General features: G+C 45.8%; 1 protein-coding gene across 3 annotated transcripts in view; it reads right to left on the reverse strand.

Moving 5' to 3' along the window:
- Positions 1-27,497, reverse strand: part of palld (palladin, cytoskeletal associated protein) — a 570,384-nt gene that overhangs the window by 220,848 nt on the left and 322,039 nt on the right. For all 3 annotated transcript variants that reach the window (XM_087974116.1, XM_087974108.1, XM_087974125.1), the window contains 2 exons: positions 10,201-10,330; positions 1,877-1,939 (listed from right to left, as the gene is read on the reverse strand). In XM_087974116.1, coding sequence (XP_087830242.1) covers positions 1,877-1,939; positions 10,201-10,330 — 193 coding nt within the window. The remainder of the gene's footprint in view (positions 1-1,876; positions 1,940-10,200; positions 10,331-27,497) is intronic.

Genomic DNA, 27,497 nt, shown 5'->3' on the forward strand with positions numbered 1-27,497 from the left:
CTGGAGTCTTGAACTGGGTTTGAAAAGCTGCAGTATATCTCTCCCTGGTATTCTCTCTCTCTCTGAGTTTTCTCTTGATGATTTTTTTCGCCCTGGATTAGAAAATTACCTGTGAGACAATGTATTTTACTGAATTTGCCTTTGACAAGCATTATGAGATAATGCTATATTGGAACAGTTACTGTTTAGTAGTTAAATAATCTGTCATTCTGTTAAGTTTTCCAATAGAGTTACGTTTTTTACAATTTCTTCTTTTTTGTATTTTAACTATAGTGTATGAATAAAGTGTGCTTTGCTTCAAGACTGGTAGTTTGACCAATCGAGTTATATCCGTAACACAACGCCTGGCACTTGGCTTTAAAATAAGAGAAAGTTAGGGTCTAGGCTATTGTCTTAAAATGATGTGGAGACGCCAGTTTTGGACTGGGGTGGACAAAATTAAAAATCACACAACACCAGGTTATAGTCTAAAAGGTCTATTTGGAATCACGAGCTGATGAAGGAGCAGTGCTCCGAAAGCTAGAACTTACCGTGGTCCTCACCTCCCACCCCCCAACCTTCGTATATATCACATCATCCTCCACCATTTCCGCGACCTACAAACGGACCCCACCACCAGGGATATATTTCCCTCCCTGCCCCATCCGCTTTCCGCAAAGACCGTTCCCTCTGCGACTCCCTTGTTGGGTCCACGCCCCCCAACAACTCACCCTCCCGTCCCGGCACCTTCCCCTACCACTGCAGGAAGTGCAAAACCTGAGCCCACACCTCCTCCCTCACCTCCATCCAAGGCCCCAAAGGAGCCTTCCACATCCATTAGAGTTTTACCTGCACTTTCATATGTCATTTACTGTATCTGTTACTCCCGATGCAGTCTCCTCTACATTGGGCAGACTGGATGCCTCCTAGTGGAGCGCTTCAGAGAACATCTCCGGGACACCCGCACCAATCAACCCCACCGCCCCGTGGCTGAACATTTCAGCTCCCCCTCCCACTCCGCCAAGGACATGCAAGTCCTGGGCCTCTTCCATCGTCACTCCCTTACCACCCGGCACCTGGAGGAAGAATGCCTCATCTTCTGCATCAGGACCCTCCAACCCAATGGCATCAATGTGGATTTCACAGGTTTCCTCATTTCCCCTCCCCCCACCTTATCCCAGTTCCAACTTTCCAACTCGGCACTGCCCTAATGACCTGTCCCACCTGTCCATCTTCCTTCCCACCTATCCACTTCACCCCTCTCTCCGATTTATCACCTTTCCCCCCACCTCCATCCACCTATCACACTCTCAGCTACCTTCCCCCAACCGCACCCCCCATCCCATTTATCTCTCCACCCTCGAGGCTCCCAGCCTCATTCCTGATGAATGGCCTTTGCCCGAAATGTCAACTCTCCTGCTCCTTGGATGCTGCCTGACCTGCTGTGCTTTTCCAGCACCACCTCTTGACTCTAATCTCCAGCATCTGCAGTCCTCACTTTCGCCTGGTTAATTTTTAACTTTGTCTGTGTTAATATAGTTTGAGGGACTTTAGTGTGGCCCATAACAGGGTCCAATGACCCTTCTTCAATTGTTGGTCATGCTTACTGACCAGGCACTCACGTGCTGGGTGAGGTGTGACTGAAGAGTGCTCACTAAAACACTTTATTGCTGACGTGTACAATAAAATGGAACAAAGCAATGTCACATCGATTCCTACCACCTGCTCCCTGCTCCCTCGCTGAGTCTGTAACCCTGGGTAAACCAATTCCCAGTGAAGCTAGAACACTTGACCTCCCCAAGTGGCTGTGAAAAATCAGACAATTTTGTATTTTTTATTTCCACCCCCACCACGACACCCCTCAATCATTTGGTTGCATGGGTCATAAAAGGCTGACCTTTGTAAACACAGGTGGGGAGACTCCATCTTGGATCTGCAGGCAAGCCGTCGGACTCTGCACCTTAAATTTGAGACAAAATAGGAACAAACATGAATTAAAGTGTTGTGTTTGCTGCCAAAGCGATTTCAGGCTGCACCACACGCACAGAGGGGATTGTTAAGTTTCCGATAGCAGCCAGCGCTGGTACTTTGTTATTTACAGACAGGAAGCTTTCCACATCTGCTGGTGCACTTAAGGCAGTCAGCAAGAAGAAAGGCTACAAGCTGGTGCCTGGAGAGTTGGTTTGTTAACTACAATTACACGTTTAAGAGACGTCGGTGCAAGACAGCTCTTCACTGCAAACAACTTAATGATGGCTCATGAACAGGCAGGAATAACTTGAGACAAAGCAGTTTACACAAAGATCTAATGCAGCATGATCTATAGCCAAGTGGTCACGGATTATAAACTGCATCTTTCCTCGGCAAGGATTTGTAGCAACATAGCACCTGCTGGAATTTCCTTCTCATTCGAAGCCTGACTGATTTAAGTGCAGTGAGAGCTCTGGGGCCTCTCAGTTATGAACTGTGCCTTAACCGTACAACAGAGGCTAACCACACTCACCTTACTCAATTACAAGACAGAACTGCCGGGCTAGTGGAGGCAATTTATATCGTGATTTGGTGTCCCTTTGGGGAAACAGCACAGAGACAGACCCTTCAGTCCAACTCGGAGAAAGTGAGGACTGCAGATGCTGGAGATCAGAGTCAAGAGTGTGGTGCTGGAAAAGCACAGCAGGTCAGGCAGCATCTGAGGAGACAGTGAATGGATGTCTCGGGCATAAACCCTTCTTCAGGGATTCAGTCCAACTCGTCCATGCTGACCAAGTTCCCCAAACTAAACTAGTCAGAGGTGGTCATGATTTGGAGGGGCTGGTGTTGGCCTGGGGTGGACAAAGTTATAAATCACACAAAACCAGGTTATAGTCCAACAGATTTGTTTGGAAGCACAAGCTTTCAAGACAATTAACATGTTGGACTATAACCTGGTGTTGTGTGATTTTTAACTTTGTCAAAGGTTGGTTCTTTACTCAGAGAGTGGTGGGGGCAAGGAACGCACTGCCAGCAGGGGTAGCAGAGTCAGGTACATTAGGGGCATTTAAGTGACTCTTAGATATGTACATGGATGAAAGTACAATGAAGGCTATGTAGGCTAGTCTGACCTTAGAGTAGGATAAAAGGTCTGGACAACATCAGGGGCTGAAGTGCCTGTACTGTGCCGCACTGTTCTATGCACTGTATTCTGTGTTAATTTGCCTGCTTATGGCCCGTACCCCTTAAAACCTTTCCCATTCAAACACCTGTCCAAACATCTTTAAAACATTGTAACTGCACCTGCATCTACCATTTCCTCTGGAAGATCATTCCACATATGAACCACCCGCTGTGTGAAAAGTTGCCCCCAGGTCCCTTTTAACTCTTTCTCCTCTCACCTTAAAAATATGCCCTTTAGATTTGAACTCCCCTGCCCCAGGGAAAAGACCTTTGCTGTGCTCCTCATGATTTTATAAACCTCTATAATTCACCCCTCAATCTCCTCTGCTCCAGTGAAAAAGGAAGTCTCAGCCTATCCAGCTTCTCCATATTGCTCAAACCCTCCAGACCTGGTAAAATCCATGTAAATCTTTTCTGAACCCTCTCAAAGTTAATAATAATCTTTCTATCGCAGGGTGACCAGAACTGCATGCAATACTCTCACCTGGACAAACACAACCTAATATGATAACTCCTACACTCGATGGGTCTGCGCCACAGATGGCCATCAATAATTATCAATAGTAATATTTATTTTGTGTCTGCGTGGGTTTCCTCCGGGTGCTCCGGTTTCCTCCCACAGTCCAAAGATGTGCAGGTTAGGGTGGATTGGCCATGCTGAATTGCCCCGTAGTGTTCAGGATAGGTGGATTCATCAGGGGTAAAATGTAAAGTAATAGGGTAGGGGATTGGGTCTGGTGTGAACTTCAAATCCAGGGATGTGGAACTTCAATCACCTGGAGAAACTGGAAAGGCTGGGACTTTTTCAGAGGAACAGCAGGAGGTCATTCAGCCCATCTAGCCTGATCAGCCATTCCACATGATTATGGCTGATTCAGCACTTTATGCTGTTGATAATCATTGATAACTGATTACTGATAATCAATCTCTGCTTTAAACACCCTCTAATATAAGACTCCTTAGCTCTCCGTGGGAGAGATTTCCAATGTTTCACCACCCACGAGTAAAACAAAATTAATCATCTTGGACCTAAGGAGGGGACATGAAAGGTCCTTAGTCGGTAGGATTAGGGAAAACCCTAAGGCTTTCTATAGGTATGTTAGGAATAAAAGAATGACTAGGGTAGGAATAGGTCCAGTCAAGGATAGTAGTGGGAAGTTGCATGTGGAGGCGGAAGAGATTGGGGAGACACTGAATGAATACTTTTCTTCAGTATTTACTCAGGAACAGGGCATTGTCGTCGATGTGAATGCTGAGACACAAATAAGTAGAATGGATGGCTTTGAGGTATGTCGGGAAGAGGTGTTGGAAATCCTGGAAAAGGTGAAAATAGATAAGTCCCCTGGGCCTGATGGCATTTATCCTAGGATTCTCTGGGAAGCAAGGGAGGAGATTGCAGAGCCATTGGCCTTGATTTTTATGTCCTCTTTGTCTACAGGAGTAGTGCCAGAAGACTGGAGGATAGCAAATGTGGTTCCCTTGTTCAAAAAGGGGAGTAGGGATAACCCTAGTAACTATAGGCCGGTGAGTCTCACTTCTGTTGTGGGCAAAGTCTTAGAGAGAATTGTAAGGGATAGGATTTATGCACATCTGGATAGGAATAATGTGATCAAGGATAGTCAGCATGGTTTTGTGAAGGGCAGGTCGTGCCTCACAAACCTTATTGAATTCTTTGAGAAGGTGACTAAGGAGGTAGACGAGGGTAAATCAGTAGATGGGTGGTGTATATGGATTTTAGTAAGGTGTTTGATAAGGTTCCCCATGGTAGGCTACTGCAGAAAATACGGAGATATGGCATTGAGGGTGAGTTGGAGGTTTGGATTAGGAATTGGCTGGATGGAAGAAGACAGAGGGTAATAGTTGATGGCAAAGTTTCTTCATGGAGTGCCGTCACTAGCGGTGTTCCGCAAGGATCTGTTTTGGGACCATTGCTGTTTGTCATTTTTATAAATGACCTGGAAGAGGGGTTAGAAGGTTGGGTGAGCAAGTTTGCGGATGATACGAAAGTCGGAGGAGTTGTTGACAGTGAGGAAGGATGTGGCAGGTTACAGCAGGATATAGAGAAGCTGCAGAGCTGGGCAGAAAGGTGGCAAATGGAATTCAATGTAGCTAAGTGTGAGGTGATTCACTTTGGGAAGAATAACAAAAAGATGGGGTACTGGGCTAATGGTCGGATACTTGGTAGTGTGGATGAGCAGAGGGATCTTGGTGTCCATGTACACAGATCTCTGAAAGTTGCCACCCAGGTAAATAGTGCGGTGAGGAAGGCATATGGCGTACTGGCTTTTATTGGTAGAGGAATTGAGTTCCGGAGTCCTGAGGTCATGATGCAGTTGTATAAGACTCTGGTGCGGCCGCATCTGGAATATTGTGTGCAGTTTTTATCGCCATACTATAGGAAGGATGTGGAGGCACTGGAACGGGTGCAGAGGAGGTTTACCAGGATGTTGCCTGGTATGGAAGGAAGATTGTATGAGGAAAGACTGAGACACTTGGGGCTGTTTTCATTAGAGAAAAGAAGGTTTAGGGGTGACTTGATTGAGGTGTACACGATGATTAGGGGGTTAGATAGGGTTGACAGTGTGAACCTTTTCCCGCGTATGGAGTCGGGTATTACAAGGGGGCATAGCTTTAAATTAAGGGGGGGTAGATATAGGACTGAAGTTAGGGGTAGGTTCTTCACTCAGCGAGTCGTAAGTTCATGGAATGCCCTGCCAGTAGCAGTGGTGGACTCTCCCTCTTTATGGGCATTTAAGCGGGCATTGGATAGGTATATGGAGGATAGTGGGTTAGTATAGGTTAGGTGGGCTTGGATCGGCGCAACATCGAGGGCCAAAGGGCCTGTACTGCGCTGTATTCTTCTATGTTCTATGTAAATGGTGATTTAGAATTAGAATTAAAATCCTTACAGTGTGGAACAGGCCCTTCTGCCCAACAAACCCACTCAGACCCTTCGAAGAATAACCCACCCAGACCTATTCCCCTACTACTCTACATTTACCCCTGACTAATTTACACCTAACCTATACTTTCCTGAACACCATGGGCAATTAAGCAAGTTGGGCCTGTTTCCACACTGTAGGGATTCTATGAGCGGGCGGCAAGGTGGCTCAGTGGTTAGCACTATTGCCTCACAGTGCTAGGGACCCAGGTTCGATTCCAGCCTCAGATGACTGTCTGTGTGGAGTTTACATGCTCTCCCTGTGTCTGCGTGGGCTTCCTCCAGGTGCTCTGATTTCCTCCCATAGTTCAAATATGTGCAAGTTAGGTGAATCGGCCATGCTAAATTGCCCATAGTGTTCAGGAACGTGTAGGTTAGGTGTAAATTAGTCAGGGGTAAATGTAGAGGAATGGGTCTGGGTGGGTGTTTAAAGCAGAGGTTGATTATCAGTAATCAGTGATCAATGATTATCAACGGCATAAAGTGCTGGATCAGCCATAATCATGTGGAATGGCTGATCAGGCTAGATGGGCTGAATGGTCTCTGGCTGTTCCTCTGAAAATAGTCCCAATTTCAGAAATCTTTTCTCATGGCCTTATTACCTTTCCCAAAGTACAATATCCAGAGGTGTTTAAGAGGCTGGAGAGAGATGAGAAATTGAGGCTGTTCTCCTCAGATCAGAGAAAGTTAAGGAAGGATTGGACTACATTTATGAGGGGAGCTGAGGAAGTGATGCTGCTGGAGTAAATAATGAGAACCCATTTCCACTTCCAGGGGAGTCAGAAACCTGAGGTTATTTGTCAGATAACCAGAGAAATACATTCTCTAAAAGCCAATGTTAAATTGATAGCTTCAGTCCTGATAGAGTTCAATGATTTCTGTCATGTGAATACAGAGTCGGGGAAGGTCCAGTCAGGTAAAACAAGGTAAACAAAGAGACTGTGATTGCTGACACCAGGAGCATGTGCAGTACACTCGAGGGAGATTCATTGAAGTGTTTTGTTGCAAGGTTTCAGGAGATTGGGATCCTGGGAGGAGTGGGGGGGTGGTGGAGGTGATGAACTGGGGGAGGGGACGATGAACTGGCAGGCTGTGGATGATGAACTGGGAGGAGGGAAGACATTGGGACCCTGAGGGATCCCAAGGTGTGTGTGTGTGTGTGTGTGTGTGTGTGTGTGTGTGTGTGTGTGTGTGTGTGTGTGTGTGTGTGTGTGTGTGTGTGTGTGTGTGTGTGTGTGTGTGAGAGAGAGAGAGAGAGAGAAGTGTTGGGTTGGGTTGGGCATCACAGGCCAGGCCAGCATTTATTACCCATTCCCAATTGCACAGAGGATAGTTGAGAGTCAACCACATTGCTATGGGTCTGACAATGTCATGTCTCACAAACTTGATTGAGTTTTTTGAAGAAGTAACAAAGAGGATTGATGAGGGCAGAGCAGTAGATGTGATCTATATGGACTTCAGTAAAGCATGTGACAAGAGAGAGTGGTTAGCAAGGTTAGATCTCACGGAATACAGGGAGAACTAGCCATTTGGATACAGAACTGGCTCAAAGGTAGAAGACAGAGGGTGGTGGTGGAGGGTTGTTTTTCAGACTGGAGGCCTGTGACCAGTGGAGTGCCACAAGGATCGGTGCTGGGTCCTCTACTTTTTGTCATTTACATAAATTATTCAGATGAGAGGTACAGCTAGTAAGTTTGCAGATGACACCAAAATTGGAGGTGTAATGGACAGCGAAGAAGGTTACCTCAGATTAAAACAGGATCTTGACCAGATGGGCCAATGGGCTGAGAAGTGGCAGATGGAGTTTAATTCAGATAAATGTGAGGTGCTGCATTTTGGGAAAGCAAATCTTAGCAGGACTTATACACTTAATGGTAAGGTCCTCGGGAGTGTTGCTGAACGAAGAGACCTTGGAGACCTATCAGAAAGATCTTGTGAAACTTGAAAGTGTTCAGAAAAGATTGACAAGGATGTTGCCAGGGTTGGAGGATTTAAGCTATAGGGAGAGGCTGAACGGGCTGGGGCTGTTTTCCCTGGAGCGTCGGAGGCTGAGGGGTGACCTTATACAGGTTTACAAAATGATAAGGGTTATTGGTTAGGATAAATAGGCAAAGTCTTTTCCCTGGGTTAGGGGAGTCCAGAACTAGAGGGCATAGATTTAGGGTGAGAGGGGAAAGATATAAAAGGGACCTAAGGGGCAACGTTTTCACGCAGAGGGTGGTACGTGTATGGAATGAGCTGCCAGAGGATGTGGTGGAGGCTGGTACAATTGCAACATTTAAAAGGCATTTGGATGGGTATATGAATAGGAAGGGTTTGGAGGGATGTGGGCCGGGTGGGACTAGATTGGGTTGGGAAACCTGGTCAGCATGGACGGGTTGGACCGAAGGGTCTGTTTCCGTGCTGTACATCTCTATGGAGTCACATGGAGACCAGAGTGGGTAAGGCTGGCCGTTTCCTTCCCTAAAGGGGATCAGTGAACCAGTTGGGTTTTTCTGACAATTGACAATGGCCTATCGTAGATGCTTAACTCTGGATTTAAAAAAAAAAGTTGGATTCAAATTCCACCATCTGCCGTGATGGGATTCAAAGCCAGGTTTGAACAGTCCAGCAATAACACCAGTGAGCTAGTGCCCAATCCAGGGCCTGTGTGTACTTTTCCAAGTGAGGACGTAGGAGGAGTCTCAGCGTCAGCAAACATTACCCAGCCTAAAAACCTTGATGTGGGATAACTCAATAGCAGAGGACATCTTTGAAAATTTACAGCATAGGAAGAGACCTATCGCACCTCAGCAGTGGCGGAATAAGTTAGCCATCCATTTTAAACCCACTTTTCAGCACTTGGTCCCTGTCCCTGCACACTATGCAGTTTCAGGAGCAGATCTAGACTCCTTTTAAAATTTCACAGTCATAAAGCTGTACAGCACGGAAACAGACCCTTCGGTCCAACTCATCCATGCTGACCAGATAGCCTAAATTAATCCAGTCCCATTTGTCAGCACTTGGCCCATATCCTTCTAACCCCTCCTATTTATTTACCTATCCAGATGCCTTTTAAATGTAATAATTGTACCAGCCTCCTGCAACTTCTGCTCATTCCTTACAGGCACCACCCTCTGCATGAAAATGCACAGCAGATCAGCCAGCATCCGAGGAGCAAGAAAATTGACGTTTCGGGCAAAAGCCCTTCATCAGGAATGAGGCTGGGAGCCTTGGTGGTGAAGAGATAAATGGGATGGGGGGTGAGGCTAGGGAGAAGGTAGCTGACAGTGCAATAGGTAGGTGGAGGTGGGGGTAAAGGTGATAAATTGGAGAGGAGGGTGGAGCAGATAGGTGGGAAGGAAGATTGACTAGTGGGACAGGTCATGAGGGCAGTCCTGAGCTGGAAGGTTGGAACTGGGGTAAGGTGGGGAGAGGGAAAATGAGGAAACTGGTGAAATCCACATTGATGCCCTGGGGTTGGAGGGTCCAAAGGCAGAAAATGAGGCATTCTTCCTCCAGGCATTGAGTGGTTAGGGAGTGGCGATGGGTTCTCCAGGACACCACACCAACCAACCCCACTGCCCCATGGTGAACACCTCAACTCCCACTTTGCCGAAGACATGCAGGTCCTGAGCCTTCTCCATCACCACTCCCTAACCACCTGACTTCCTTCTCACCTATCCATGCCACCCTCCCCTCCGACCTTTACCCCCACATCTATCCACCTATTGCACTCTCAGCTACCTCCCCGCCAGCCCCACTCCCCATCCCATTTATCTCTTTACCCCCAAGGCTCCCAGTCTCATTCCTGATGAAGGGCTTTTGCCCGAAATGTCAATTTTCCTGCTCCTCGGATGCTGCCTGACCTGCTGTGCTTTTCCAGCACCACACTCTTGACTGCATCACAAACCAGCCATTCAGCCAACTGAGCTAACCAAGCTCACACAGACACACACACACATACAAACAGAAATACATGTGCAAACACATACCCACACATGCAAACACACATATGCACACACACAAAACACACAAATATACAAATATAATTTTTATCAGTGACTAAAAAAATACAAAACAGGCAACGGAAGACCCGTAGAAAGTTAGCTCACATCAAACACAATGTACCCTGTCGCTCACTGTACCTGTGGGGCTGGGATGGAGATGGATTGAACCAGTGTAGAACGGACTTGCTGCACTTCATTGGAACCTGCTGCTCCCTTCGAGTGAGGGGATCCTATTGTCAGGGACACTGACGTGGTCTTCTTCTGGGCCCTTGTGTTTAAGAAGAGAGAGAGAGAGAGAAAAAAATTGAAACAATTATCTACAATATGGCCAATTGGTGTAACTTGCCAGATGGAGCAAGAACGAGTTGGGTGGGGGGGAAACAATGGCAATTGTTTTCTAATTAAATAGGGGGACAGGTTTGAAGAAGAGAATGGGCTATTTCTGTTCCTTGTTGTAATCATATTGTAGAACACAGAAGCTATAGCATAAACAAAGGTCCCACGTCAAATTAGCTCAACTGACCAATCTTGTGTCATGATCCTGGTTGATGTCACTAATAGACAAGTCAGATCCCAGACTGAAATCTGGCTTGATAGACCATATCTTGTTTGTTTTTTCAAATTTAACAAGGCAATCCTTCACTGAAACACTGGCATACAATGCTGTACATCTGGTTTTAACAATAAAAAGAACTTTATTACAGAAAAGAAAGAAGACAAAATTAAGTGAACCAAGCTGTTTATATGCAGCACAAAATGCTTAAAGGAATTGACAGGGTAGATGTTTCTCCCAGTCGGGGAGTCTAGAACCAGGGGACACAATTTAAAAGTAAGGGAGATTCCTGGGATCCAAGATGACGATGTCCTATGAGGATGGTGTCTGCTGGGCTCCGCACTGCAACACTGACCCGACAGAGCCAGAACCCATCCCAAACACTTTACTGTGAATAAAAACACAGTAAGGGAGCTAGAACCTGAAAAAAATCTACTTACCTTTGTCCTTGTAGCTGGAGAATACTGAAGAAAAGAGGAAGCTCACCCATGGCCTGGCCCTCTGAAGCAGCGGCCTTGCTTACTCACCAGACCCTGGATGAGGAGCTGGCCAAATCTCACAAGGGCCTGGGGAGGCAGATCCACTAAATAAAATCGAGAAAAAGCTGGCTCTTGTATCTGCTATGCTGCAGGATTTGGGGAAAAGGATGGATGAGCTTCAGCGCCTGGCTGCAGGTGTACAGGCAGAGACTGACTCCCCCAAGAGCTGGGTTGAAGCCCTGGAAACACAGGTCCAGGGTCTGTTGGATCTGGGAGACGATTTCAAAACAGGGGCAGAAAAAGGAACCTACGCGTTGTTGGGATTTTGGAGGGGACAGAAGGTGAGTGGCCAGTGGAGTTCTTTGAGAAGTGGTTCCCAGAATTCCTTAGTTTGGAGGTTGAGAAGGGAAGGATAACAATTGAAAGAGCCACCATAACGAGGCACGAAGGCCAGGTGTGGATCAGTGCCCACGCCCTGTCCTGGCGAGGTTTCATCATTATAAAGACAAGCAGATGGCCATGGATGCCTCTACAGCCCAGACGAGGGACCGAGGGTGTCGATATGTGGTGTCTCCAGGGTCATGTTTTTTCAAAACTTCTTGGTGATAGTGGTCTGGAAAAGGAGGCCCTATGATGGCGTCAAGAAGGGGATTGAGAGAGCTTGGGATCCAGTATTCTTTAAGATATCGAGCTGTGCTTCGGATCAATCATAATGGATCCATACATTTTGTTCAACTCGTCAGAGAAAGCAAAGAATTTTGTGGACACGTTGACTTAAGTCGAACGGCCGAATAGGCGTAGAGGACAGAGCGGTTCGGGTTTGCTCTCCTTTAAAAAGGACTTGGTCGAGTCTTCTTTCTGGTATGAAATGATGTCGAGGATGGATGGAGTATTTATTTTTAATCTCTAAGCTATGTTAAGGGATGGGTGACATATTCATTTTTAGTTTACTTGTCTATAGTACTAACTTGGCTCTTGGGTGTTTTTTTTTTAAATCGCTACCTGGTGGTCGGTGTATGTGGCGTGACCCTAGCTGGTAGGAGTTGGGAGAGCGGTTAGGATGGTTAGCAGGGTTGGAGGATGTCTCGGTACCCCCTTTGAATGGGGGGGGTAAATTCCTCCAATCAGTGCCTTTGGTGATTGTTTGTTATTCCGTTTTTGCTGTGTATAGTTTTAGTAAGTTTTGCAGATTTGTTGGCTGTAGTTATTTTAGTCTGTGTAGTTTTTGGGTTTTGTGGATTCTATTGCATTAAAGCTCAGCGATCTGCAGTTGAGATGGTGCTGTGCAAGGTTATGGCTAAGGATGTGTTTAAGTGGTGCACCTGGAATATTAAGAGGAGTCATTCACCTGTCAAGAGGAAAAAGGTACTTTCCAGCCTTAAAAGGGAGAGGGTAGATGTTGCTTTATTACAAGAAACACACCTGGATGATGCAGAGAATTTGAAGCTGCGACAGAATGGGTATGACTGGGTTTATTTTCCATCTTTCAATTCGAGGGGTTGAAGGGTGGCCATTTCAGTTAGAAAGAATCTCCCAATTAAGTTATTAAAGCGCATTAAAGATGCCCACAGGAGATTTGTAATCCTTAAAGCTTTGATACATGGGGAAGAATACGGGATCTTTAATGTTTACTGTCCTCTGGCCCATCCTCTTAAATCCTTGACAGATGCACTTTCTAGACTGGTTAATCTTGCATCTGATCATATCATTGCTGGAAGGGATTTCAATTGTCCCACAGACCCTACGGTAGACAGATTGCCCAAAGGCCCATCAATATCTTCTTTGTGATCTAAACAATGAAGGGATCTGTGCGCTGAATTGGGGTTGGCAGATGTTTGGAGGCACCTTCACCCTGCTGGCAGGGACTTCACATAAATGCCATACCAGGACTGATCTTTTTCTGTACAATTGGCAATCTCACTATTTCCCATCATACCCCAGTGTGTTTAATGGCCAAGAGTAAGGGTACAGTGGTACGCTCGAGGCACTGGTGACTGGACCCCTTCATCCTCAAGGATAGCAAGTTTATTGAATTATCTTCTACTGAGTTCAGGGTTTGTTTTAAGATATTAATTCAGACTTGGCCAGTAGCCCATCCATCTTTTGGGAACAGCTAAAGTCTATGCTGTGGGAGCTGGTTATTTCCTATTCAGCCAGTCAGAAGCGACGGACGGGTGAGCAGCAATGCTTGCTCGAGACGTATCTAAGAGTAGCTGAAAAGACATATTTTGACCGGGCCTCGCTGGTTAAACTGCAGAGGATCACTGCACTTTGGTCTAAACTGAACTCCATGCTCACACGGACAACCAAGAGGGAGCTTACATTTGCTATTTGAGCATGGGGATAAGCCGGGCAAGAACCTAGCATACCTTGCGAGGAAAAGGACTGCCCCCCCCCACCCCCCCAAGCCATTACCTTGATCAGAGAAGACACTGGAAATTTGACCTACGATTCTAAAAGGATTAGTGCAGCATTCTGGAAATTTTACTCTGAATTATACCAATCTGAAGCTGTGGGAGTGGGTGGGTTAGGATGGAGGCTTTTTTAAGAATTTGGACCTTCCAGGAGTGACCCCTGAACAGAGTCTCTCCTCAATGCCCCAATGTCAAGCAAGAGGTGCAGGAGGCTGAGAGGCAGCTCCAGAATGGAAAGGCGCTGGGTCCTGACGGACTCCCCAGTGAGTTCTATAAGGTATTTATAAGTATATTGTCAGGGCCGATGCTTAGTATATTTAATGACTCACATAGTCATGGCCTCCTCCCACCATCTCTAAAAGAGGTGAACATCTCTCTCATTCTTAAAAAAGGGAAGGCCCCGGAGGACTTTACTTTCTATAGGCCCATCTCACTCCTGAATGTCGGCTTCAAAATCCTATCCAAGACTCTGGCATTAAGGTTAGAAACTGTACAGCCCTCCATCATTGAGGAGGACCAGATGGGGTTCATAAAAGGTCGCAGATCGATGGATAATATCAGGAGATTACTTAACATGATCTAAGTATGTCAACAGCAATTAGTATAGGAACTGGTGATCACCTTAGATGCGGAAAAGGCATTTGACAGGGTCAAGTAGCCATATCTTTTTCATTCTTTGAAGCGGTTTGGCCTGGGAGAAACCTCCATCAGGTGGGTGCAGGTTTTGTACAGTGATCCTCTTGCCATGGTCCTCACCAATGGTGTACAGTCAAGCAGTCTTAATATTTGTAGGGGCAGTCGACAGGGCTGTCCCTTGTCACCATTTCTTTTCACACTGGTGATCGAACGGCTGGCAGAGGCAATACGCAGGGATCCCAATATAACCGCTCCCCCCGGACCTGGGGCTGATGTCACATAAGATCGCACTGTATGCGGATGACGTTCTTGTCTTCTTATCAAACCCAAAGACTCAGTGCCTGATACAATGCATCAACTTATTTGGTGGCTTCTCGGGTTGTAAGATCAATTTTGCAAAGTCAGAGGCCATGCGCATGGGTGGTCTCTGAAGAGTACCTGATCCTGAAGGTGGATCTCAGATCCCCCTTTAAATGGTAGAGGGCTCTCCCTACTTAGATATATTTATTACTTCCGCTTTTGATTGGCCATTTAAAGCCAGTTTTGCCCATTTATTCGTCCAAATCAAGCAGGACCTTCCTAGATGGGAGGCACTTCCAATCTCTTGGTTAGGTCAGAGAGCCCTCATTAAAATGAACATTCTTCCCTGTCTGTTGCATCCTATGCGAACATTTCCTCTGCTACTTACTCTGCAAATATTTAGAAGAATGAACGGCTGGTTTAGTTCTTTTATCTGGTATCGCAAACCACCCCTAATTAAATTGACTAAATTGCAGTTCCCTTATAGACTGGGAGGAATTGGCTTCCCAGATATCAATAACTATCAGTTAAGCTCGATGCTATCTTACTTGAATGATTGGGCTTGGGGTGGGGGCGGCCTCACTCACTTTGGTTGGACATCGAAGCACCTTGGGCGAGATGCCCCCTTATTGGCCTGCTCTTCTTAAACAAAATGAGAACAGTTAAGGAATACAGTGGAAACTCGATTATCCAAATGTGATGGGTAGGCACTATTTCGTTCAGATAATTGATTATTCGGTGACTCGATTAAATGCCTTTCCTCTGGGGCTCGGAGTTTTAAAGTCTGCTCCACGTTCAGGAGACTGCAAGCAGCGGCACAGCGTGTGAAACCTCACCTCCAACACGGCCCCCTCTCGTCCCACCCCCCCCCCCCCCCCCCGTCCAAAACCGATCCCCAACCCGATCCAGCACTGCGCCCACTCCCCAGCACAAAGTGCACGAGTCCCCGCCCCCCCCAACCTGGTCCAAACCCGACCCCAGTCCCAAACCTGTCCAACCCTGTCCCCCCAAGCTGTTTCAACCCCGTCCCCCGCTCCCAAACCCATCCAACCCTGTCCCCCAAGCTGGTTCAACCCCGTCCCCTGCTCCCAAACCCGTCCAAACCTGTCCCCCACTCACAAACACATCCAACCCTGTCCCCCAAGCTGGTTCAACCCCGTCCCCCGCTCCCAAACCCATCCAACCCTGTCCCACAACCTGGTCCAAACCCGACCCCAGTCCCAAACCTGTCCAACCCTGTCCCCCCAAGCTGTTTCAACCCCGTCCCCCGCTCCCAAACCCATCCAACCCTGTCCCCCAACCTGGTCCAAACCCGACCCCAGTCCCAAACCTGTCCAACCCTGTCCCCCCAAGCTGTTTCAACCCCGTCCCCCGCTCCCAAACCCGTCCAATCCTGTCCCCCAACCTGGTTCAACCCCGTCCCCCGCTCCCAAACCCGTCCAACCCTGTCCCCCACTCCCAAACCCATCCAACCCCGTCCCCCGCTCCCAAACCCGTCCAACCCTGTCCCCCACTCCCAAACCCATCCAACCCTGTCCCCCAACCTGGTTCAACCCCATCCCCCGCTCCCAAACCCGTCCAACCCTGTCCCCCAACCTGGTTCAACCCCATCCCCCGCTCCCAAACCCGTTCAACCCTGTCCCCCAACCTGGTTCAACCCCGTCCCCTGCTCCAAAACCCGTTCAACCCTGTCCCCCAACCTGGTTCAACCCCATCCCCCGCTCCCAAACCCATCCAACCCTGTCCCCCAACCTGGTTCAACCCCGTCCCTTGTTCCCAAACCCGTCCAATCCTGTCCCCCAACCCGGTTCAACCCCGTCCCCCGCTCCCAAACCCATCCAACCCCGTCTCTTGTTCCCAAACCCGTCCAATCCTGTCCCCCAACCTGGTTCAACCCCATCCCCCGCTCCCAAACCCATCCAACCCTGTCCCCCAAGCTGGTTCAACCCCATCCCCCGCTCCCAAACCCATCCAACCCTGTCCCCCAAGCTGGTTCAACCCCGTCCCTTGTTCCCAAACCCGTCCAATCCTGTCCCCCAACCTGGTTCAACCCCGTCCCCCGCTCCCAAACCCATCCAACCCCGTCTCTTGTTCCCAAACCCATCCAATCCTGTCCCCCAACCTGGTTCAACCCCATCCCCCGCTCCCAAACCCATCCAACCCTGTCCCCCGCTCCCAAACCCATTCAACCCTGTCCCCCAACCTGGTTCAACCCCATCCCCCGCTCCCAAACCCGTTCAACCTTGTCCCCCAACCTGGTTCAACCCCGTCCCCCGCTCCCAAACCTGTCCAACCCCCGCACCCCCAACAACAACAACACTGCTGCTGCTGTCTTTGTGGGGTAAGTCACCAAATAGCGCACAGATACACACACACACAACTTTTTACTGCAACGTTTTGAAAGGTTCCATGTTCGCTTTGTTCAGGACAATGTTGGAGAGATTATTCCTGGGGAAGCGGGCGGGGGTGGTTAGGGTACACGCCTCTGTAGAACTCCAAGGAAAGTGTTGGGAGAGAGAGAGGGTGGGGGGGGGGGGTCAGTCATCTGGAGACAGTGCATGTTTAATCACTGTAAACAAAAGACGCGATCACTGATGGAAAAACATCTTTGACGTAATGTTTCTATCAGGACCTCGAGATCTCCTTCAGATGATCCGATTTTTGGATAATTGGTATTTGGATAATCAAGTTTCCTCTGCATTGCCACAGCCCAATAGTCATTAATACTGTCAAGGTATGGAGGATAATGCATCAGGGTGGGGGCAGTATTGCCAAAACATCCTTTTGACACCCACAGTTGGTATGCTGGGCTTTCAGCCAGGGATGATGGACTCTGTGTTTAAACTATGGGCAGCTAGGGGTGTGTCTTGCCTGGGTTATTTTTCCGAAGGGGATATATTGATGTTCTCTGACCAGTTGGCTCAGAAATATGAATTGCCCAGTAGGAACCTCTTTCATTTCTTTCAAATTAGAAACTTCATACAAAAAGAGACCACACTTCTAACCGATCCTTATCGGTCCGACATGGAGAAGAGGGTGTTGAATGCTGATGGTACATTATCTGTTAGCAATGCTTATCATCTTTTGGGAGAGGGGCCCTCAGATGAGACCAAATGGCTCTGTAAGGTATGGGAGAGGGAGTTGGATGTCGAGATCTCTTCAAATATAGGAGGATATCTGGGAAAATGCAAGAAAGATCCATACTGGCACTGGAGCGTGTCCAGCAGAGATTCACACGGATGATCCCTGGAATGGTAGGTCTAACATACGAGGAACAGCTGAGGATCCTGGGATTGTACTCATTGGAGTTTAGAAGATTAAGGGGAGATCTAATAGAAACTTACAAGATAATACATGGCTTGGAAAAGGTGGGCGCTAGGAAATTGTTTCCATTAGGCGAGGAGACTAGGACCCATGGGGGTAAATTCAGAACAGAAATGCGGAGACATTTCTTCAGCCAGTGAGTGGTGGGCCTGTGGAATTCATTGCCGCGGAGTGCAGTGGAGGCCGGGATGCTAAGTGTCTTCAAGGCAGAGATTGATAAATTCTTGATGTCACAAGGAATTAAGGGCTATGGGGAGAATGCGGGTAAGTGGAGTTGAAATGCCCATCAGCCATGATTAAGGCCGAATGGCCTTACTTCCACTCCTATGTCTTATGGTCTTATAGATCTCGATTTGCAACAAGACCCACACCTTGCAATTGAAGATTCTCCATAGGGTCCATCTGGCCCCAGACCAATTCCCTAAATTTAAAGCAAGAGCATCTCCAATGTATCCGAAATGTAAAATGAAGAGGGGGGGGGAGCACACTTACTCATTGTTTTTGGTCTTGCCACAGACTGTGGGCATACTGAGTGCTGTGGTCGGTGAAATAGAGAAGGCCTTGGGGAGGGAGGTGGAGATGGATCCGGTATTTCTTCTTCTTGACTTTGTTAATTCACTTTCATTAGATGCGCACACCAAAAAAAGTTGGACTTGGCGACAAGTACAGTGCACTATAAAACTGAGAATGTCCATAAGACATGACGGCCCTTTTTGGTCTACCTGGGTACAGATTTGCCCGCCATACTAATAAGAGCCTTTATATAGCCATGGCAATTCAGTGTAATGAACCTGGTATCTGGAGGGGAGGAACTATGAACATATTAAAATGTATAAACTTATGTGTTTGATGATTGAGGGCTATTGCTTTGTTTTACTGAGCTGTGTTATTATCATTATTATTATTGCAACGATCTTCCTTTTCTGCCTTTGTTTTTAGTTATTATTTATTTATGTACTTAGCGGGTTTGTTTTTTGATATTGGTTTGAATTGTTTGGTTTTGTATTTGTTGTTATATTCAAAAGAAAAAAAAATTCCTTTTTTTGGATAAAAATATATTTTAAAAAAAACATAAGGGAGATTCCTGAGATGTTGAGAAATATTTCTCAGACATTTGTGAACTTGTGGTATTCTCTACCACAAAGGGGAGTATATTTAAGGTACACACTAATGGATTGTTGATTACCAGTAATGCACAGGCTAATGAGGATGGGGTGGGTAAAAGGCATAAAATTGTCCAATCAGCCATCATCGTATTGAATGGTGTGGTAGGCTTGATGGGCTGAATGGCCTACTCTTGTTCCTGTGTTTCTCAAGAAGTTGAAACGCATTAAAATAGAATATTCCATTTATTTCAACCGCACCTCTTAGTAGCATTTAAACAGGAAAAAGTTCCCTTCTCTCTCACACCTATAAGGTTTGACTTAACTGGGAGTTTCCGTTCCCAGCCTTGGGACGTTTTTAGCTTCTTTCTGGAATATTCACATAACTGAGCTTAGAATTTCACAGCTTCAAGTAACCTCTTCAGGATTCTAACAAAACTCTTCTGATCAGGAACTTTACAAATAAATGCCTTACGTTGAAACAACCTATTTCTTAACAGTTCTGAACAGTTTCCCTTCTTCAGAAGAAACTGTTTTACACATATAACTTCAACAAACAGAAAGCAAAAGGCTTCCAATCTATATTTGCTTCCCCTAAGCAATAAAAAAAATTCTGGATCCTTCTAATTGGCAGCCTGATGCATTACACTGTTAACCCTGTGATTGTAAAAACTCTCCCAGTACAAACAAAATCCCATTACACTCCAGGAGCTGCTTATTTTAAACTTAAATAAAAAAATCATGCCATCAAAAGGCTTGATAAGCAAATGATTAAACCAAACCATAGACACAAACCAAAAACCATATGCCACTAGTTCAAAACCCAATTGTATATTTTGTTCCACATCAGACTCCTACACCAACAACATACCACTCTATTCCTTTCTCCCTCATGTGCTTAAATGCATTCATGTTACTTCCCTCATGAACTCCATGTGTTCATTTGCAATTGGATTCAACATGGTGTTGACATGGGGCGATGGTTTGTAAGCTTTTTACAGCAGACCTTATTCTCACATTTCTTACAATCGTTCTGTACTTTCAAACCTCATTTCTAACCCTGCTATCCTGCAGCTGTAACTTTGTACTCTTGGCTCTGTACAATCACCCTATAATCTTCGTATGTTATGACCTGCCTGTACAACATGCAAAACAAAACTTTTCACTGTACCTAGTTACACTTGACAACAATAAATGAAATCATATGTGCTAGTGGAGTCCTTATTTGAAACCAAGCTCTGTGGTACAATTATAATAATGGAAGAGAGAGGGACATTGAATGGATAAGTAAAAGGAATGGCAGACGGATTTATGGAGATAAATAGAATACTTTTGTGAGAGCAATACTTCACCCAAACCATGTCAAGACTCCCCTTTAAAGTGGGAACTCTCCTTGTCCATTGGCCCGTGGTCCAAGTGGAAGCCCTGAAGTTTACTCACAATGGAACAACCAATGGGATGAGGAGTTGGGTCAAATTCAACCCCCGCCCGCCCCCCCGGAATGTAACCCAGAATGGTTACAGTGCAGAGGGAGGCCGTTTGGACCCATGATGCCTGCATGTACACTGAAAGCACTGGACTGGAAAAACAATTTGTATTTAGATAGCACTTTTAACATATTCCAAGGCACTTCCCTTGAGAAGGGCACAGCAGATAATATTGTCAGACGTGTCAGGGCAGGTGATCAAACACTTGGTCAAAAAGATATATTTATCTAAAAGCATCAGTAGCAGGATCAGAAATAGGCCATACATCACCTCGAACAATGGGCTGCCTTTAAAAGGTGTGATAATTCATTCAAGTGCAGTCAAGGTTTATTCACACAAAGGGGAAAGGTAGGGCAAACAAATTCAGACTCCCTTGTTGACAAAGGAGTTAAGGATGAAGTAGCAAGAGAGTTGTGCATTTGACAGATATCAAGCAGATAATACAATTAAGAATTAGACTGAATGCAGAATATTCTGATTGGTACTACATTCACAAACATCCACTCCCTCCACCACTGGCGCTCAGTAGCAGCAGTGTGTACTTTCTACAAGATGCACTGTAGAAATCCACCAAAAATCCTCAGACAGCACCTTCCAAACCCACAACCACTTCCATTTAGAAGGACAAGCACAGCAGTTACATGGGATACCACCACCTTGAAGTTCCCCTAAAAGCCACTCACCATCCTGAATTGGAAATATATCACTATTCCTTCACTGCCCTTGAGTCTAAATCCTGGAATTCCCTCATTAATGGCATCGTGGATCAGCAGGTGGATTGCAGCAGTTCAAGAAGGCAGCTCACCACCACCTTCTCAAGGGCAACTAGGAACGGGCAATAAATGCTGACCCAGCCAGTGACACCCACATTCTATAAGCGAATAAATAAAAAAGAAATTCAGAGGAGAACTGGACAAGTAAATGAGGGAAACAAAGATGAAGAGACTGGTACATGAAGTTGTGGACAGTTTTGACTCCCTTACTTGAGGAGGATGTGTTTGCGGTGGAGGACATTTAGCGGAGGTTTGCTAGATTGATTCCAGAAATGAAATGAAGACAGATTAAACAGTTTACATCTAGACTCTCTAGATTTTAGAGGAATACGAGGAATTGAACTGTATTCAATTTAATTAGATTTATTGTCACATGTACGCACATGAGTACAGTGAAAAGTTAACAAGTTACCACTTAGAGTGCCATCTTAGGTATAAAGGTACCCAGGTACAGAATAGTAGAATTGAGGTGTTTAAATGCTAAAGGGGATTGAGAAGGTAGAGGCAGAGCAGCTGTTTCCTCATGTGGGCAATCTAGGTCACAGTTTTAGCAAAGTGGGTAGTGGAATTAAAAACCGAGATGAGGAGAAATGATTTATCTCCAACGGTCATGGATCTTTGGAATTCACTTCCCCGGAGTGCGGTGGATGCTGTGGTACTTAATAAATTTAAGGAAGAGGTTTTTTTAATTAGCAATGGATTAAAGGGTTACGGGGAGTGGGCAGGAAAGTGGAGTTGAGTCCAAGATTAGATCAGCCATGATTGTGTTAAGTAGCAGAGCAAGCTTGAGGGGCCGAATTGCCTCCTCCTGCTCCTAGTTGTTATTTTCTTATAATAAAAAGGGATCAAAATGCACGCAATTGGCATGTATACAATAAAAGAGTGGTAAGAGGAGGGGTGGACAGGATTTGGCACCAATAAGGGAAGAGATATGCCAGAAATACTAAGTGAATGCTTGGCATCTATCTTTAACAAGGAAGAAGATTTTTCCCAGGCCACATGTAAGAGAAGGTAGTTCAGACACAGCGTAAAACTGACAAGGAGGATATTATCTTTATCTTTATTCATTCACGGATGAGGCCATCGCTCGCCTAGCCAGCACTTATCGCCCATCCCTAATTGCCCAGAGGGCAGTTAAATGTCAACCACATTGCTGTGGGTCTGGAGTCACATGTAGGTAAGGATGGCAATTTTGACAATGGACTAATGGTCATCATTAGACTCCTAATTCCAGATATTCTTATTAAATTCAAGTTCCACCATCTGCTGTGGCAGGATTTGAACCTGCGCGCCCAGACATTACGTGAGTCTGTGGGTTGACAGTCTTGTGAATAATACCGCTATGTTGGAATGGTTGCCTTTACTCATCAAGGCTAACGAGACTGGGGGAGATACATCCATGGCTACAGAGAGAAGAAACTGGAGAAGCACAGGCCATAACTTCTCAATCCCCCTTAGATTCAGGAGTGGTGTCAGAGGGGAAATGCAAATGTTACACTGTTGTTCAGAGAAAGGTATAAAGATAAATTGAGCAGCTGCAGTTTAACCTCAGTGGTGGGAAGCATTTTGCGAATGTAATTTCAGGACAGAATTAAGACAGACAATTTTGCCAAATTTGAGTTAATGAAGGAGAAGTAGAATGGATTTGTTTAGGTGAAATTGTGTTTAACTAAGTTGCTTGATACCTTTGATGTAGGAACAGAAAAGGCTGATGAAGTTAATGCATGAAATTTCATGAGACTTTGCTGCAAAATAGACGTGTGCACAATGTTAAAGCTCATGGAATAAAAGTGACAGTAGCATCGTGGATATGTAACTGTCTGGGTGACAGGAAACAGAGTAACAGTGAAGGGTCAATCGTTGGAAAAGAGAAAGGAGGCAGTCCCAGAGGTTGGTATTAGGACTTCTGTTTTTCCTCAAATATATTAAAAGCCCAGACCTTCATATATACAAGATTAGAGTGGGGCTGGCAAAGCACAGCAGGTCAGGCAGCATCCGAGGAGCAGGAAAATCAACGTTTCGAGCAAAAGACCTTCCAGATGAAGGTCTTTTGCCCGAAACTTCGATTTTCCAGCCCCTCGGATGCTGCCTGACCTGCTGTGTTTTTCCAGCTCCACTCTAATCTAGACTCTGGTTTCTAGCATCTGCAGTCCTTGTTTTTACCTTGGTATATACAACACTATTGCAAAATTTACAGGTGACATAGGAATTGAATCCTAGTGAGGAAGAAGGATTCTAGGATTCTAAGGGTTTTTGGAAGGTGATAATCCAACCATGTTTAACCAGGCAAGTAATGGATAGTGTGGTGCTGGAAAAGCACAACAGGTCAGGCAGCATCTGAGGAGCAGGAGATGAAGGGCTTTTGCCCGAAGCTTCGATTTTCCTGCTCCTCGGATGCTGCCTGACCTGCTGTGCTTTTCCAGCACCACACTCTCGACTCTAATCTCCAGCATCTGCAGTCCTCACTTTCTCCAAGTCATGGATAGCATCCATTTTCAAGAAAAAAATGTGGCAAAGAATAGTGGTAAGAGAGGGAGAAGATAAACGTTGAGAGTAAACTTACAAATAATACCAAGACAGATAGCAATACCTTCTTTAAATATATAAAAACAGTGAAGCCAAGGTGAAAATAGGCCCCTTAGACAACAAGGCTGGGGAAATAATGGAAAAGTGGAAGATGGCAGGGGATTTGGATAAATAATTCGCATCAATCTTCATGGCTGAAGACACTAAGAACATTCCAAAATTACTAAATACTCAAAAGGGCAAAAGGAAGAGAGGAAACAAATATAATGACTCAAAAGTGATAAATAATGGGGCTAAAACAGATCGGTCCAATTGAGCTGATGTGATGCTTTCCCCATAGCCCTTGATTCCTTTACTAATTTAAAATCAGCCCATCTCAGCCTTGACTATCAGAGATAGTGGAGAGATAGTGGAGAGTAACATTCCAAGAATCCTCAGATTCTGAAAAAGTCCCACAGGATTGGAAAACTGCCAAAGTACCACCATTTTTTAAATAGGAAGAAGTGAAAAAAAAGGTCACCATTAGTCAGTCAGCTAATGTCTGTTTTTGGGGTAACGGAAGAACTATATACAGGCAAAAGTGACGACGGCAGATCCTGGAGAAGCGTGGGATGCTGGAAAGGCACAGCAGGTCAGGCAGCATCCGAGGAGCACGAAAAACGATGGTTCGGGCAAAAGCCCTTCATGAGGAAGGATGAAGCCCTTCATCAAGAACTATATACCTACTATAAAAGAATGTAATAGCAGAACATACCTTGAATAGGCACAACATGTTTGGCTACTTAATAAAATAGGAGCCCCTGTGTTGGAGGTAATATATTGACATGGATGGAGAACTGGCTAACGAATGGAAGACAGAGAGTTCGGAGAAGGTGGGCATTTTCAAAAAGGCAACTACAACAAATGGACTGCCATGGAATCAGTGCTGGGATCTCAATTATTTACTTGATGTACAAATGACTAAGATGAGGAAAGTGCGTGGAGACAATACAAATTCAAGTGGGAAAACAAGTAGTGAGGATGATGCGAGGAGTACACACAGGGATATAAGCAGGTCACAGGAATGAAACAAATAACTTGGCGAGTGGAGTACACATGGAAAATTGGGAGGTTATGCAATTTGGCATATGATTCAGGAGCGGAATATGATTCAAAAGCAAAACGCCTGCAAAGGGTTACAACACAAATGGGTTTGGGCGCGGTTGTCTGTGAATCACAAAAAGCTAGTTTCCAAATTCAGCAGATAACAGGGAAGGAAAATGGAGTGTTGGCCTTCATTCCAGAGGCAATGGAGGATTCAAAATAAGGAGGTCTTGTTAAAACTATACAAGTTACTAGTCAGAATATAGCTGGAATTCTGTGGACAGTTTTATTCCCTTTATGTAGGGAAAGATGCATTGGCATTACAGGCAGTCCAGAGAAGGCATATGAGATTGATGCCAGGGATGGAGGGTCTGTCCTATGACAAGAGACTGAGTAGTTTGAGCCCATACTCATTGGAAATATACAACCTTATTGAAGCATGCAAAACAGTCAAGGGATTTGATAGGGTAGATGCAAAGACGTCGTTTCCCCTCATGGCAGACTCTGAGATCACAGGGCATAATCTCAGAATAGGAGATTGCGCATTTAAGATAAAAATGAGGAGGAATGTCTTCTCTTACAGGATTGTGAATCTGTGAAATGCTTTACTGCAGACACTGGGTCATTAAAGATAGTCAAGGCTGAGATGGGCAGATTTTAAATTAGTAAAGGAATCAAGGGCTATGGGGAAAGTGGAGTTGAGGATTAGCAGATCAATGGTGGAGCAGACTTGATGGACCGAATGGCTTACTTCTGTTTTTACCTCTTAGGGGTGTATTGTGAGCCATGGGACGGACAGTGTAGAATGCAAAATGAATATAAACAGCTATTGAAATGTGCGAACACGTGGCAGATACATTTTATTGTGCAGTATAAAGTGATTCATTTCAGTTTGAAGAGTGCGATGAGTCAATATGAAAATAAGGCACAACTCTAAAGGGAGCAGAGGGACCAGGGGTATATGTAAATCAGGCATTAAAATTGGCAGAACAAGGTGAGTGAATTATTGAGAAAGTTTTTTAAAATTCATTCATGAGACCTGTGTGCTGTTGGCTGGGCCAGCATTTATTGCCCGTCCCTAGTTGCCCTTTGAGAAGGTGGTGGTGAGCTGCCATCTTGAACCACTGCAGTCCACCTGCTGTGGGATATCCCACAATGCCATTAGGGAGGGATTCCAGCATTTTGACCCAGTGACAGTGAAGGAACAGTGAAACATTTCCGAGTCAGGATGGTGAGTGGCTTGGAGGAGAACTTAAAGGGGCTGGTGTTCCCCTGTATCTGCCACTGAGCATTGCTGGTGGAGAGACTGGATGCTTGTGGATGTGGTGCCAATCAAGCGGCCTACTTTGTCCCGGATGGTGACAAACTTCTTGAGTGTTGTAGGGGCTGCATCCATCCAGGCAAGTGGGGAGTATTCCATCACACATCACCTTGTAGATGGTGGACAGGCTGTGGAGAGTATTCCTAGCCTCTGACCTACCCTTGTAGCCATTGTATTTATGTGGTGAGTCCAGTTCAGTTTCTGGTAAATGGTAACCCGCAGGATGTTGATAGCTGGGGATTCAGCGATGGTAACACCATTGAATGTCAATGGGCGGTGGTTAGATTGTCTCTGATTGTGGTGGTCATAGACTGGTATTTGTGTGGCGCCAATGTTGTTTGCCACCTGTCAGCTCAAGCTGACCCAGTATGGTTCGGGCATCCTGGGCTTTGTCAAGAGAGACATGGAGTATAAAAGTGAGAAAGTTATAGTAATCCTCCATAAGACACTGGCTTGGACTCACCCAGAGCAGTGCACAGTGCTTTCAGATGGATGAGAAGACATGGGGGAGGATGCAGAAAACATTTATGAATGTGGTTAGGGGATGAATTACTGGATGGATTGGAAAACTTGGCAATATACATCTCAAAGAGATGAGAAGGTCAAGAGCCGATTTGATAAGAGTTCAAAATCAGGAGGAGGTTGATCAGAGGAGATAGAGAAAAAGAAAACAGCCCCTATTGATGGAAGGATTGAGAATGAGGAGGCACAGACGGTAAAAACGGCAGTGGTGAGAAATGTGTGAGGATCTGGAAGGCACAGCCTGAGAGAGTGTGATCACCAATGTTGTTTGCCACCTGTCAGCTCAAGCTGACCCAGTATGGTTCGGGCATCCTGGGCTTTGTCAAGAGAGACTCTCTCCTCCTGAGAGAGACAGGAGCAATCAAGGCTATCAAGAGGAAAATTGTCCCATTTCAAGACGGGGAAATGCACCTCCTTATTTCTATAGGTATGTAGGTGGTCCCAAGAGTTACCTCTTGTGGAAATCTGCCCTCCAGACCTCTCCCCAGCAATTAAATCAAATATATTTTACAAAAGGATCATGGCCAATCATGTTTATTCTAGTGGTAATTCCATTATATAATTAATCTACTCAATACCAATTTCACTGCCTGTTCCCCAACTCCTAAGATTAGTTTAGTTTCCCTACAGTGTGGAAATAGGTCCTTCAGCCCAACCAGTCCACACTGACCCTCCAAAGAGTAACACACACAGACCCATTTCCCTCTGACTAATGCATCTGACGCTACAGGCAAATTTAGCATGGCCAATTTACCTGACCGGCACACGTTCGGACTGTGGGAGGAAACCGGAGCACCCGGAGAAAACCCACGCAGACACAGGTGTTGAGAATGTGCAAACTCCACACAGACAGTCACTCAAGGCTGGAATTGAACCTGGGTCCCTGGCGCTGTGAGGCAGCGGTGCTAACCACT

The sequence above is a fragment of the Chiloscyllium plagiosum genome, unplaced genomic scaffold (genome assembly GCF_037043375.1).
Source record: "Chiloscyllium plagiosum isolate Xiang-an unplaced genomic scaffold, Cpla_swu_hap1 HiC_scaffold_2, whole genome shotgun sequence".
Lineage (NCBI taxonomy): Eukaryota > Metazoa > Chordata > Chondrichthyes > Orectolobiformes > Hemiscylliidae > Chiloscyllium > Chiloscyllium plagiosum.